The following is a 14,865-nucleotide window of genomic DNA, read 5'->3' as shown; positions in this document are numbered from 1 at the left end:
CTGTTGACAACGAAATGGCGGTACACATGCTTTGCAAATCCTGCAATCGACCGAAATCTGCATGACAGTTTACGAACCGCATTTCGATTTCGTTGTGCGATTTTGATTGGACTATGCATAGACTCGTTAGTCCAGCCAAATTGTAACTCCATAATACCAGCCTAGTTCGGCAAGGGTGGAAACTGGACTTTTATAGTCAATTTACTTACTTGCCTCGGGAAGATGACATATTATGCAAAGAGGAAGGTCAATCACATACGAATTCCTTCAGGCAAGTCGTACAGACACCCATGTAGATCAGGTTTATTGCAATCAAAGAACAATTCCCCATCGTTTTTCTAAATTGAAACATACCCGTCAATCCACTTTGCCAAATGTCTGCTGCAGCCTGCTTTGGGGGCATTGTTTCCACATTAAGCTGACTCACCGTGATATAACTGAAATATACGACTCCATTTTGGATATTTGTATCTCTCCATGATACACAAAAAAATATTCTCATCATAAACTGCCGGACAAAAGAAATTATCATACATCCATGTCAGAATGATGAGATCTGATTGGTCCACGTGATCTTGATATAATACTTTATCACACCTCGTTGTCAGAATGATGAGATCTGATTGGTCCACGTGATCTTGATAAAATACTGCGTAACCCGCCTTGGGGGGTAATAAATTTCTCATGGGTGAATAAATCTCTTATACCCCGCGACGAGCACTACACTGCATTTCACTGCAATTTTCAAGTGTATACTATAAGTTGTAGCAGGATCACTCGGGGAACATGGGGTTTTATAAATCCCTCGTTAGGTTTTATACCATTCGCCTCCGGCTCGTGTATAATACCTAACGCGGGACGCATAAAACCCCATGTTCCCCTCGTCCCCTACAACTTATAGTATACACTTGAAAATGGATGTGACCAAAACATTACAAACGTTATCAAAACTAGGCTGACAACAATCTCCGAAACACCGTAAACGTATGGTCCAAAACACAACGATGATACCCGTATTAAACACATCGCCATGAGAAAAGGGGCGGTCGGGTAGCCTAGTGGTTAAAGCGTTCGCTCGTCACGCCGAAGACCCGGGTTCGATTCCCGACATGGATACAATGTGTGAAGCCCATTTCTGGTGTCCCCCACCGTGATATTGCTGGAATATTGCTAAAAGCGGCGTAAAACCATACTCACTCACTCACTCCATGGGAAAAAACATTTCTTGTTTAGTTTCAATTTAGCCACCATCAAATGTGGTGTATACCTTCTTTTGCCCGTCAATTTATGTCAAGTACATATGTAAATAGAATGGCATAGCTTAATAAAAAGTTGTATAGTATACTATTCGAATGGACGTTAAAACAATTCATTTCCTTCAATAGACCCATGGAGATCCGGGTTAGAATTCCGCAACCCATGCTTTATCGTGAGACGACTAACGGGATCAGGTGGTCAGGCTCGCTGACTTGGCTGATACATGTCATCGTATCCCAAATACGTAGATCGATGCTCATGATGTCGATCACTGGATTGTCTGGTCCAGACTAGTCTATTTACAGACCGCCGTCATGTAGCTGGAATATTGCTGAGTGCGGCGCTAAACAAACAAACAACAACAAAACTCTCTTCAATAATAGCATCCTGTAGCAGAAATATCTGACCAGCAATGATGAAAATTAAAATTCGTAATGTATGGACAATGTTGTCAACTTGAATATATGAATACATACAGTTATCGTTTTATGTTTTATAGCGTTAGCAATGATTACACCTTGTAATATATAAAACACATTGAATAGAAAACTTTTAAAGAAAATTGGTTCGTTGAAATATCAATTGGACGGGAAAACAGACCAGCAGTTGTTTCAAACGTCGTTCTAGCGCCCTCTGGAATCAGTAGAAAATTCTCACACAAACATCACACAGTACTTTGGTTAAAAGAAGAATCCATCTCACATATTCAGTACCTCCTTTACAAAATCTGAAAACGTAATTTGCGGTGAAGAACGCCAATCGTTCCCACACCCGTACATCTTCTGTTCGTTTTTATTTTCCTGATGTTTTATGACATCCAAAACCAATTCCTTTTCTTCAAACATCCGGGAATCTACGAGCAGACAGCCACTAAACTACATAATTCTCATTGGCTGCCTTTGTAGTGTCTGTAAGGATTAATCTTACACAGTCGGTGCTATTTCCCGGTTTAGATTGATGAAAGCGTTGTACCATATACGAACGTCATTCGGATCATCTCCACCAAATAGGTCATCTCGGACAGCATTAGAAGGAATCCATATTGGAAATGGATTTACTAGTTCATGTAGCAACCACACCCTTGAGACCTTCACACGAATGTCTCAGGATCGGCCGTCTTGTTATGCGTACTTTACGCAGCGGGAGATGGCGCTACGCGGATTTCAGTGAATTCATGAAATATCACCCTGATTGCATCCAAACGTATTGTGTTGGTCACGGAATAAGCCGAATCGACCCGAATATAACACATGCATAAGAACCACACGCGCAAATGTTGTTATATTGTTGGCCGTGCAGCAAATGCATCCTTTTTCAACCACAGAATATCACTCGGCCATGACGCTGGCTTAGACTGGTCAAGACGCCCTCTGAGCATTGGGTCTTCGGCTCTGAAGTTTAAACTAGACATCAGCTCTTTCACCTGGAAGCCTCGCTTATTTGTCCGGATTTGAAACCATTCCATCAGAATTCCGAAAACGTCAATATTCGCGAAGAACTTTCTCGCTTCTTTCAAGGCTTCATACTCATGACCCTCAACGTCAATTTTTATAAAAGCTTTGGAGAAGTTGACGAATGGAAGAATGTCATCGAACAGGACGGTGTTGACATAATTTTTGTTGTAGTCATCATCCATATTGACATCAATGTTTGGTTTGAGTACGTCGGATATGTGTGTGCCCCCGATATTGTTCGGTAGTCTTTGGAACGTTACGATTTTTCGTTTTGCGGAGAGCGCTGAGAATAGAATTGTTACCCTGGACGTTATGTGTCCCTCCTGGACAGTTTTGCACAATCTTAAAACGTTCTCCACCAGCGGGTCAACTGAAACCACATCTCTGCCCATCATGGCGGCGACCAAGGAAAATGTCCCGAGTTGTGCCCCGATGTCTATTAGCCCCATGCCCGGTTGGCGTTTCAGGCGGGAAACCATACTGTATACACCGGGGGAGTCCCACAGACCTGTCCGTTTGATGGAACCAGACACGTGGATGTCTTTGGCCACATCGTGAATGTACATTTTCATTTTTCCAATTGAAGTTTTCAGAGTCGTTGCCAAAAATTTCTCCGGCTTGGAACAAAATCCTGGAATTCGCTCCCATTTGTTGTTCTTCCAGCGATATACATTGGCCTCCGAATTATTTCTCACAATTCCGTTGAAAGTTCTCGTACTGTTATTAACAACCTCAATAAAACTCGCAGGCGATGAGACTAAAGAATTACTTCTAAATGTCTCCAGGTGAAATACGTTTAGCTGAAGGAGAGTCTGTATAGTATAGAGCGACGACACGCAGAGACTCCCTGAGAGGAGAGCTCGTACTTTCTTGTTCCCGCAACGAATCATGTTTAGCGAATGCCAGATCGCCGTTGGCCTTAATCAAAGACTAACGGCCCAAAGGTAATGACTTGATTAAGATCAGACAGAACTGATCACCGTGCCGTTCGTGCCACGCCTCCGTCAGTTACCTCCCTTTGAACAATGACTATACGACTCCATACGGCCAAGTGGCTATTTCTTCAAACCGTGACAAGCTCAGGTTCAGATACAATCACCGATTGTTGCCTCAACACCTATCACATACGTAACTCCAGCTGCTACACCAGTCATGTTGACTCTAATTTGCACTTCAATAGAAGGGGGAACTCTACACGCAATGGCTGACGGTATCTCGGCACGACAGATCAGTCAGTCATTGTGTACACTCAAAACGTGTAATAGTTATCCTGCTATACTGGGCGTAATAGCATAGACTTGGAATTAGCTCATAAGCGTCACGCCTCATGGCGTTTGTTTGGGTCAAATTTCTTGGCACCAGTTCATGCAGTCGCTAATGTACTTCATAATATTCTCCTTTGTGACCTGAAATATTCAAATAATGAAAATTCTTAAGTGACCCAAGTGTAGCTTTTTTCCCGGCTGTTCCGAATGTTCTTGGGGATAATAATGTGTATTTCGACAGAAATATCAATAATCACAAAGCTACTTGTAATTTAAGATATATACAAAGAACTGACCTTGCTCAAAATCACGTGCAATATGAAATTTATAACAACAATGACAAACATTAACGTATAAGGGCCATCCTTGCATACCTCCTCCCTCTCCCTCTCTCTCTCTCTCGCCCCTCTCTCCTCTCTCTCTCTCTCGCCCTCTCTCCTCTCCCTCGCTCTCTCTCCCTCGCTCTCTCTCTCTCGCTCTCTCCTCTCTCTATCTCTCTCTCTCTCCTCCCTCTCCCTCTCTCTCTCGCCCCCTCTCCTCTCTCTCCTCTCTCTCTCGCCCTCTCTCCTCTCCCTCGCTCTCTCTCCCTCGCTCTCTCTCTCTCGCTCTCTCCTCTCTCTATCTCTCTCGCTCTCTCTTCCCTCTCTCTCGCTCTCTCGCTCTCTCTATCTCTCTCGCTCTCTCTTCCCTCTCTCTCTCTCGCTCTCTCTCTCTCTCTCCCTAGCTCTAACATCTCTCTCTCATCTCTCTCCCTCACTCCTCTCCACCCTCCCCCTCTCCGCTTTTTGCTCTTACTATTTGTCGACGCTTTGCGATCAATAAGGAAATTAATCATTTGTATCGTTCAAATATGAAACCGTTCTTTCTTTTTTCAAAATAAAGAACATTACCATACCCTGTAAACTCTGTATGAAACTGCACTCGTCTTGTCGATTGATCATGAATACTTGAGCAGATCAACAGTTTTACTGACGCACGCTTCCAATGTACAGTCCGCTGGCGTTGATTGAAGTGCGCTAACTTGAGCCGTATGGCTTAAGACGTAACTATCTATGCTATTAGATTATTGGATCTGTTCACCGGTCTACGTCTCTTCAATAAAGGTCAGCCGCACGAGTTTCCTGTACGAGCCGTGTTGCTTATTGTTAGGATCAATAGCCAAAATGGTTCTTGAGTCTGCCTTGCTGCGCGTCACGGAAGAGTACTGCTTCTAGTGTTTAATACTTCATCGCACTTGCTGGTATTTAAAAACAAGAACTTTACAAAATGGTTTGCATCTTGAATACATCATCGCACTTGGTGGTACTTCAAAACATGAACTTTACAAAATTGTTTACGTCTTTAATACTTCAGCGCACTAGGTGGTATTTCAAAACATGAACTTTACAAAATGGTTTACGTCTTTAATACTTCAGCGCACTAGGTGGTATTTCAAAACATGAACTTTACAAAATGGTTTGCATCTTTAATACTTCCGCGCACTAGGTGGTATTTCAAAACATGAACTTTACAAAATGGTTTGCGTCTTTAATACATCATCGCACTTGGTGGTATTTCAAAACATGAACTTTACCAAATTGTTTGGGTCTTTAATACTTCATCGCACTAGGTGGTATTTCAAAACATGAACTTTACAAAATGGTTTCCGTCTTTAATACTTCATCGCACTAGGTGGTATTTCAAAACATGAACTTTACAAAATGGTTTGCATCTTTAATACTTCATCGGACCAGGTGGTATTTCAAAACATGCATGAACTTTACAAAATGGTTTGCATCTTTAATACTTCATCGCACTAGGGGGTATTTCAAAACATGCATGAACTTTACAAAATGGTTTGCGTCTTTAATACTTCATCGCACTAGGTGGTATTTCAAAACATGAACTTTACAAAATGGTTTGCATCTTTAATACTTCCGCGCACTAGGTGGTATTTCAAAACATGAACTTTACAAAATGGTTTGCGTCTTTAATACATCATCGCACTTGGTGGTATTTCAAAACATGAACTTTACCAAATTGTTTGGGTCTTTAATACTTCATCGCACTAGGTGGTATTTCAAAACATGAACTTTACAAAATGGTTTCCGTCTTTAATACTTCATCGCACTAGGTGGTATTTCAAAACATGAACTTTACAAAATGGTTTGCGTCTTTAATACTTCATCGGACCAGGTGGTATTTCAAAACATGCATGAACTTTACAAAATGGTTTGCGTCTTTAATACTTCATCGCCCTAGGTGGTATTTCAAAACATGCATGAACTTTACAAAATGGTTTACGTCTTTAATACTTCAGCGCACTAGGTGGTATTTCAAAACATGAACTTTACAAAATGGTTCGCGTCTTTAATACTTCATCGCACTAGGTGGTATTTCAAAACATGCATAAACTTTACAAAATGGTTTGCGTCTTTAATACTTCATCGCACTAGGTGGTATTTCAAAACATGCATGAACTTTACAAAATGGTTTGCGTCTTTAATACTTCAGCGAACTAGGTGGTATTTCAAAACATGAACTTTACAAAATAGTTTGCGTCTTGACTGGGATGACATGTTGTCACTGACTGAATCCTTGTAAGTGCAGAAGATGCATGGAGACGATGAAGATAGAACGAAAACTGTGAATGACGTTTCCTTGTTTAATTAATGGTCATGAATTATAAGGAGGGGAAGTAGAGAGTATGGGAAGGTCATGATAGACAGTAAACAATCAACAGTAAACTGTGTTTGTTTGTTTGTTGTTTAACGCCGCACTCAGCAATATTCAATCTATATGACGGCGGTCTGTCAATAATTGAGTCTGGATCAGACAATCCAGTGATTGCCATCATGAGCATCGATCTACGCAACTGGGATACGATGACATGTATCAACCAAGTCAGCGAGTCTGACCACTCGATCCCGTTAGTCGTCTCTTACAACAAGCAAGTCGCCTTTTGCGCAAGCATGGGTTGCTGAAGACCTATTCCACCCCGGATCTTCACGGGTCCAACAGTAAACTCAGGAATACAACTGGTCACAACCTGTTCAATGAGTAAGTGAGATGGCTTTACGTCATTCTCAACATTATTTTAGATAGCGAATCGGCTTAATGTGGGAGGGGAACCCGATGCAGGTCCTAGACGTTTATGTCTTTGGTTGTATACCCCCCAGGGAGCTGAGAATGATATTCAAATGCACACTGATCTATTGGCCGGGGTAGTACTGTTAGCTATTTGAGCATGAATCGAGTGTAGGGAGGCTGTCAGTGCATACATGAGTAGTGTTGTTATTAAATACAAGAAACAAAACCCTTTCCATATGAAATATCTGACTAAAGCAGATTCTTTTTACGATTCCGACTATATCATGAGCATGTGTTTATGAGTGAGTTAATATTTTACGTCACATCGGCAATATTTCAGCCATATCGTGACAAGAACAATTTATACATGAATAATATTTACATTCAGATCATAAAAAAAACTGCCAACAAAGGACTGTAAAACAACTAGAATATCACAGATTTATATTGAAACTACCATGTTACCATAGTGAGTGAGCGAATTGTGCTTAACGCCGCTTTTAACAGTATTCCATTTATATCACGGCATGTCAGCTAAATGTGTGAGGAAAGCCCGAAGTGATACAGATATCAGACGTTTACCACTTCGGTGAAACCCACGAGCACGGGTATGGTGCTGACAAACCTAGAAACATAATCGGGGCGAACTAGGATTCGAACCCACGATCATAGGGTTCTAGCGTGTCCAAGGGACGCAACTCTGCACAGGGAATCGCGGCGCTTTAGACGACTGGGCTACAGATCACCAGAAACCAAAGTTAGGCCACCATACTAGCGACCATGGGGGCTTACAGTGCCTCTGCATGGTACCCGTTAGTCACTGGTGAATATAGACAAGGTTTAGCCATGAATTAGATATAAAAAAAATATTCTTTAATTAAACCACTGGTAGATATAAAAAATACTTTGAATGACGTGGGCTTACGTACCCTTTCTGGGGGACAATAATTTTACGCTACTTCAACCCCAATAAAAAGCATAGCCACTAACGATCTCAGTTACTAATCATATACTACAAATTAATAAGATACATAACTTTCTGCATCAAAATATTTCAATAAATTCATTTTTTATAAATAAAAATAATTATAGGAGCTCTTATCTGATTAAAAAGATCCTTTATGGATAAAACCTTGAAACAGTTATCTCTTGTGATGGAAAAGGACATGCTTGACCGTCATTCTTTCATCACAAGGGATATAGAATGAAGGATCTTCACCTATCAATAAATATTCATGAGTATATCATGAATGGACAACACGACATCGTCTCAAATCTGGACTGACAACCCCAAGTGGATGTAACCGACATTTGGTCTTCTTGCATGTAATTTATTTATACCTACTTGGGTGTTCCACTTCTTCTGCATTACATTTGTGATGTAACATCTAACTACAGGTTTGTAGTCACTGTATGGGATAAGATGTGGTGTCACATTTGTTGAGAGCTGCCTTAGCTGCAATATCAGACATTGTGTTACCAACGATCCCAACGTCGCTGGGTAACCAACAAAAGACGATGTCGTATTGGACAGTGGCAAGATTATTATTATCAAGTAAAACTGGATGCTGACACGAGGTATTTTTTATTGCCTGAAGAAAGGACAGCGTTTCTGAAAAAAAGATGAATTCCTTATGTTTATACTGGTTATTTATAATATTATATTCTAGAGCAGTTGAAATGGCATTTGATTCAGCTGTAGAAATGAAAGTGTTGTCTGGTAATCTAGTGGATAAAGTTCTGGATCCAATGACAGTGGCACTGGCAACAGCACCACAATCATTGGATCCATCTGTAAATATAGATTTGTAAGTGTTATATTCGCTTCTTAACTGATTACATTCTTGTTGTTATTGCAGTTGATTTGTTTTAGATTTCTTGAGCTTAGATAAGGTAAGATCCACCTGCGGCTTTACCAATCGTCAAGGAAGCAGAAGAAAGCTGGCGGAAAAGAGATATATTTTCGAGTGCAATATTTGCAGCAGAAATGAAAGGTTTAATTCCAATTCATTGGGGTGGAATGCGTGATGACTTCTTATTGTAAAGATCCTCATAAAGAGGATTAAATCGCAGTTGTAAGAGGGATTTGACTCATTTGAATATAATTTGTTTATGTATGGTAAAGAGTATTTTATACGACGCTGTTTAAGAGATGGCTCATCGGCCTCAATATACAAACTGTCAATAGGAGAGGTTCGGAAAGCTCCAAGACAGAGTCTTAGACCTTGATGATGGAAAGAATCTAAATGTTTTAGGTTGCTTTTACAGGCTCCACCATAGATGATGGAGCTATAGTCGAGTTCAGAACGAATTAGTGATCTGTACAAGTGAAGAAGGAATCGTGGTCCCCTCCTCACTTGAAATTGGAAACAACTTTTAATAAATCCAGCGCCTTCAAACATTTAGCTATAAGATCTTTAATATGTGGCAAAAAAGACGCTGATAAAAAATATACCCCAAAATTTGGCTACTTTTACTACCGTAGTGGGAGTACCTGGAAGGCCTTGGTCACTATGTGGTTTATATTTACGACAGAAATGGCTGCATTTAGTTATAGATTTAGAAAACTTAAAGCGTTGAGACCATTCGTTTATGTTATTGAGAGCTGCAACTGTCTCTCAATCGTGTGCATATTTTGATCCGACACGTACCTGGAAATGTCTTTCTGTTAAAAACTGTGATATAATATTCGATAAACGGCCTCTCCGACTCATCTCATGAAGATACTTTAAAATTCCTTCTTTCACAAATGATTCTAATATAACCAAATGGTGAATGGTACTTCTATCTTTTCTAAACCCACATTGAATATTTGTTGTAAGATTATTTGTTTCAAAGTACCATATTAATCTGTTATTGATCATTCTTTCCATGTTGTTACAAACACAGCTAGTAAGCGATATTGGCCTATAATTTGAAGGATCAGTGTGATCCCGGCCAGGTATTGGACTGATAACAGCATCTCGCTATGACGAAGGGAAATTACCCGTTGTCCAGATATTATCAAATATATTTAATAGTGTTTCTGAACAGGAGTCAGGTTAATGTTTAAGTAACTGATAGTGGATATTATCAGCACCGGTAGCAGTATGATGAGCTTGCCCTAAGGCAGTATTTAGCCCATGAATGGAAAAGACTTCATTTTAATCTTCACCATTATCAGAGTTAAAATTATTTCTGAAATTTTGGTACATAATTAGTTGATGAGTGAGTGAGTATGGTTTTACGCCGCTTTTAGCAATATTCCAGCAATATCACGGCGGGGGACACCAGAAATGGGCTTCACACATTGTACCCATGTCGGGAATCGAGCCCGGGTCTTCGGCGTGACGAGCGAATGCTTTAACCACTAGGCTACCCGACCGCCCCAGTTGATGAAGAATGTTTAGCTAAGGTTACTCCTAGGTTTATTTGCTATATCTGATTTATCAGCTAATAGTGTATCTACTTCCTTAAGATTGTGAACGCTAGAGTTGGAACCTTTACCTTTTATCCCTTGCACCATATTCCCAACCTCAGACATGGGTGTTCGGGAATTTATTTCAGAAACAGTTTCGCCAAGATTGGTGTTTATTTTGTTTAAAAGTACGACGGGCTTTTGCATTTAATATTTTAAATTTATTTAAGTAAGGGACAGTGGGGTGGGGGTGGAAATCTTTATCTGCTTTTTTCCTAGCTTCCCTAGCTTGTTTACAATCCGGGTTAAACCATGGTTTACATTTATTTGAAGAGGACTTGGGTATACATTCATCAGCAATTTCATTTAAAACGTCAGAAAAAAACTGAGTAGGATCAGCAACATCGCTGAAACTCTCAGGAATCAGTTTATTTGTGCATAATGTTTAAAGTAAAAGCCTTTGAAAAGTTCCATCTAGTTGAGGACGGAATATCATATGGATTTATTGCTTTAATGATAGTAGGGAAATGGTCACTTCCACTAAGGTCACGCTAGAATCAGTTAGAGATAAATCTAGAGAGGTAGGTTCCAATTGCAGGATGGAGATACGTGTTGGAATCATCATTAAATATGCACAGATCATCATTAGAGATGAAATCGTCGAGTATTTTACCCTTAGTGTTGGTCTTTGTACCACCCCATAGTGAGTAGTGGCCATTTCGATCACCGATGATTACGCAGGGTTTAGGGAGTTCATCATAGTGAGCTTGAAGATCTGACAAACTTTGAGCTGACGAAGGCGGAATAAACAGTGAACACAGAGTAAAAGCAACGTGCAAAGTTAGTCGAACTGCAACGGCTTGGAGATCAGTTTTAAGTATAACAGGGCTTTGGATAACATTATACCTGACAATGATTGAAGAACCTCCAGTGGCCTATCACCCGGGGCAGAAAAATAAGGATATGCAGTGAACTGGCGTAAGTTAAAATCATCTGTCTGTTTTAGATACGTTTCCTGCAGACCGAATGCTCATGGTTTCATATGATGGACTAATAGCTGCAATTCATTAGAATTAGTCCTCAGTCCTCTACAATTCCACTGCACAATATTATTGGCATACACATTGGATCAATTGGGGATCTACCCCGCACTTTGTTTAGGGCGACAAGCTATGTGCCCTGGGATGGTCACATCCATGTCCCTTTTTTACCTCTTTGAGGCTCTGTCACTTTGTTATATACACAACAACAAAAGTTCCTGTGACACCAATATTTTAGTGTATTTTTCAAACAAGTAAAGTTTGGTTTTCAATAGTGTAGTACATGTATCGAATCAAGTCACAAAAACACAACTGCTACAGAAAAGGATGCATATCCATGCAAAAGTTGACTTTTATGCAAGTCCCATGCATTTCACTAGCCAAGAATGGGTATAAAAACATGTGCGTTAACGGGATTCCATATGCATTGTTAAGCCTCGTGCTGACAATAACCACTCAGAAAAACAACAAAATTACGCAATGATTCAACATTACGAAATGCCACGCCTGTCCGAAAATGAGCGTCGCGAGCCATTGGTATGCTTAAAGCAGGATCGAGTCAACGTTATGTTGCAAGACAACTTAACGTCCACAGAAACACCATTTGGAGTTTGTGGCAACGTTGGCAACAGACGAATGCAGTCAGAGACCATCCTCTGAGTGGCAGACCACGCGTAACCAATAATCGACAAGACAACTGGATTCGAACAACACATCTAAGAAATCGATTCCAGCCAGCAACAGTGACTGCAAGAAGCATCCCTGGCCTTCGACGAATATCTTCACAAACCGTACGTCGTCGCCTCAGATGTGCAGGGATTGTCGCCAGAAGACCCGCCAGACGTCCCATTTTGACAGGAAACCACCGTCAATCGCGTCTACAGTGGTGCAGACAGCATCAACGCTAGACGGCCATGCAGTGGGGACAAGACGGATTCGAGTGTACCGACGTCGAGGTGAACGTTACGTCAATCATTGTGTCATGGAAGAAGATCGGTTCGGGGGCGGCAGCGTTATGGTATGGGGTTGGATTACAGCAAGACAGAGGACCCGTTTGATAGTGGTTGAGGGAAATCTCAATGGACATCGGTACCGCGACAAGATCATCGGCCCTGTTGTTCTACCGTTTTTGCGTCGTCATGGCACAGGCATTACCCGACAACGCCCGGCCTCACATTTCTCGACTTGTTCAGGATTCTCTTCAACAAAACAACGTGAATGTCATCCCCTGACCGGCTCGCTCCCCTGATCTCTCACCAATCGAGCACATGTGGGATGAGATGGATCGGCGCCATCGACGTCAACCACGTGTTCCACTGACACTCCAGGAACTTCGAAACATGCTCCAGCAGATATGGACAGATATCCCACAGGACTTTGTGCGACGCCTGGTCCATTCCATGAGACGAAGATGTGTTACTTGTATCGCAACCAGAGGTGGACACACGCGCTATTGATTTGTAAATTGACATTTTGGCATGTTCATGTTTTGTTTTTATGAAATCACGCATTTTCTGAAGTCAGTATGGCAAATTAAACCATTTGAACACTCAAAGGAGTCTTTTATCTGTTGCAAACCGAAATTGTTTCAGGTTTGGTAAAAAACATAACTTTGCATCAAATTTTATTCAATGTCACATGAACTTTTGTTGTTCAGTATATTTGGAAGATTATGGCCTTTGTTTGCTTTTGCTTCTAATAACTTGTTTGACGTTTGTTTGAGGGTGATGTTGTGAAACTGACTGCGATGCTGATTGTTCCCGTGTAACAGATAAGTGCTGATCACAAGACGACTCTGATTGAATTTGAGAATTGTTGGGAAGTGGCTTTGGCGTTTGAGTTGATTGTTGAGGAATATCAGTTTTACCCTTGTCAGAGTGGTGACTGGCCGGGTGGGAAGTATTGGGGTGGTTTCAGATGGTGTTCTGGTGAAGGATACAGGTTTCGTTTAGTTCTGGAGTTTGGAGAAGTTTTTAGTGAATTTAATTTTGTTAAGTTCCATCTGTTGTTTCCATATGAGGCTTCCAGAGCAGTTGGTGCACTTTTTATAGTTACTGTCACAATCTTCCGTTACAAGTATTGACACCATGACCATACATTTGGCATTTAAAGCATCTGAGAGGATTTGGAAGGCAGACGTCAACATTGATGTTGCAATATCCTGCGTTTATTGATTTTGGAGCAGTGGCAGATGAAAATGAGAACAAGTACGGTTTTGTTTGAGAGGTTTGGTTGTTTTTGACGGGTTGTGAAGCGTTTGACATTAATAACACATTGGTCTTTCAATTCCAGCCATGTCAGCAAACAATCGATCTCAGTCCCTCAGAATTCCTTTACTGGTGTTAAGTGTTCGGTGTGCAGAGACCAGAACCGGGACGCGGATAAAAGATTTAGTTGACATGAGTTTGTTTTGCTTGCTGCCTTTTACTAAACTCAATTAACAATCCACCTGAACGATAGTGTTTCTGCCGTCACCCGCAATGCCATGAACACCCTTAGATACTGCAAAAGGGTTTCACTTTAAAGGTGTTTTATCTAAAGTCTCAATCACTATGAAACGTGGCCAGTAAACAATGGATTTGGACGGTCGCTGTTCATCATCAATTTCAAGTAGACGTTTGGGGTTTTTTGGAGGGGGTTTCGTAATCTCTGTTTAGTTTATATTGTTTCATCATCCGAACTCCCCACTCACCATGGAGTATCAGAAAGAGAATGCTAATATCAAGTGGATCTCCAATTTGAGCTACCACCTTCTGGGCATACGGCAAATTGACATTTTGAATGATGTCAGATCATCGATATACCTTAAGCTAAAGTTAAATTTCTTGCCCAAATTAGCTTGTTTTGACTTTGCCAATCCGAGCAGAAATTCTAATTCATATGCATCGTTAGTCAGGGATTCCGACCCACGATCATGGGATTCTGGAAAGCATAATGGACGCAATATAGCAAAGCGAACTCCAGCGCCCTTGACGACTGGGCAGCCAGTCCCTCGCTTCCATTTTCGAGTGAGTGAGCGAATGAGTGAGCGTATGAGTGAGAGAGGGAGGGGGAAAGGGGGAGGAATGAAGGTCAGACACGTATACCACCTTTGGTGAATCCATGGATACATCTATTTATAAATCAGTGGCGAATCTCGCGTGCAGAGTACAAGGCTCAACATAATCATAATCCAGATGAATGTGATGATACCAGCAGATCCTGGCACGGCTAAGGGCGACAATTATGCACAGCGAATAGTGACGCCTGAAACAACTTGAGGAGCTATTCAGTTGAATATCAGTTTATCATCACTATCTCTATCAAATATGTCATCTTTTCATTTCATTTCGTAACGGTACAAGATGAAGCTGATATGAGTGAATGTTGGTTTACACCGCATA

At 41.0% G+C, this 14,865-nt stretch overlaps 1 protein-coding gene across 1 annotated transcript; it reads right to left on the bottom strand.

The window, feature by feature from the left end:
- Nucleotides 1-1,735: 1,735 nt before the first annotated feature.
- LOC124141816 lies at nt 1,736-4,113 on the bottom strand. The gene has a single exon (XM_046509969.2). The coding sequence runs from the start codon at nt 3,599-3,601 to the stop codon at nt 2,537-2,539; it is 1,065 nt and encodes a 354-aa protein (XP_046365925.1). The 5' UTR covers nt 3,602-4,113; the 3' UTR covers nt 1,736-2,536.
- Between the last annotated feature and the right edge of the window lie 10,752 nt (nt 4,114-14,865).

Source organism: Haliotis rufescens, unplaced genomic scaffold (genome assembly GCF_023055435.1).
Source record: "Haliotis rufescens isolate VD_foot unplaced genomic scaffold, xgHalRufe1.0.p SCAF_8, whole genome shotgun sequence".
NCBI classification, from domain to species: domain Eukaryota; kingdom Metazoa; phylum Mollusca; class Gastropoda; order Lepetellida; family Haliotidae; genus Haliotis; species Haliotis rufescens.
This window is presented reverse-complemented; position numbering and strand designations above follow the sequence as displayed.

Bases quoted from the DNA above. Each gene is read 5' to 3' on its own strand.
- LOC124141816 (XM_046509969.2), bottom strand. From the start codon at position 3,601: ATGATTCGTTGCGGGAACAAGAAAGTACGAGCTCTCCTCTCAGGGAGT.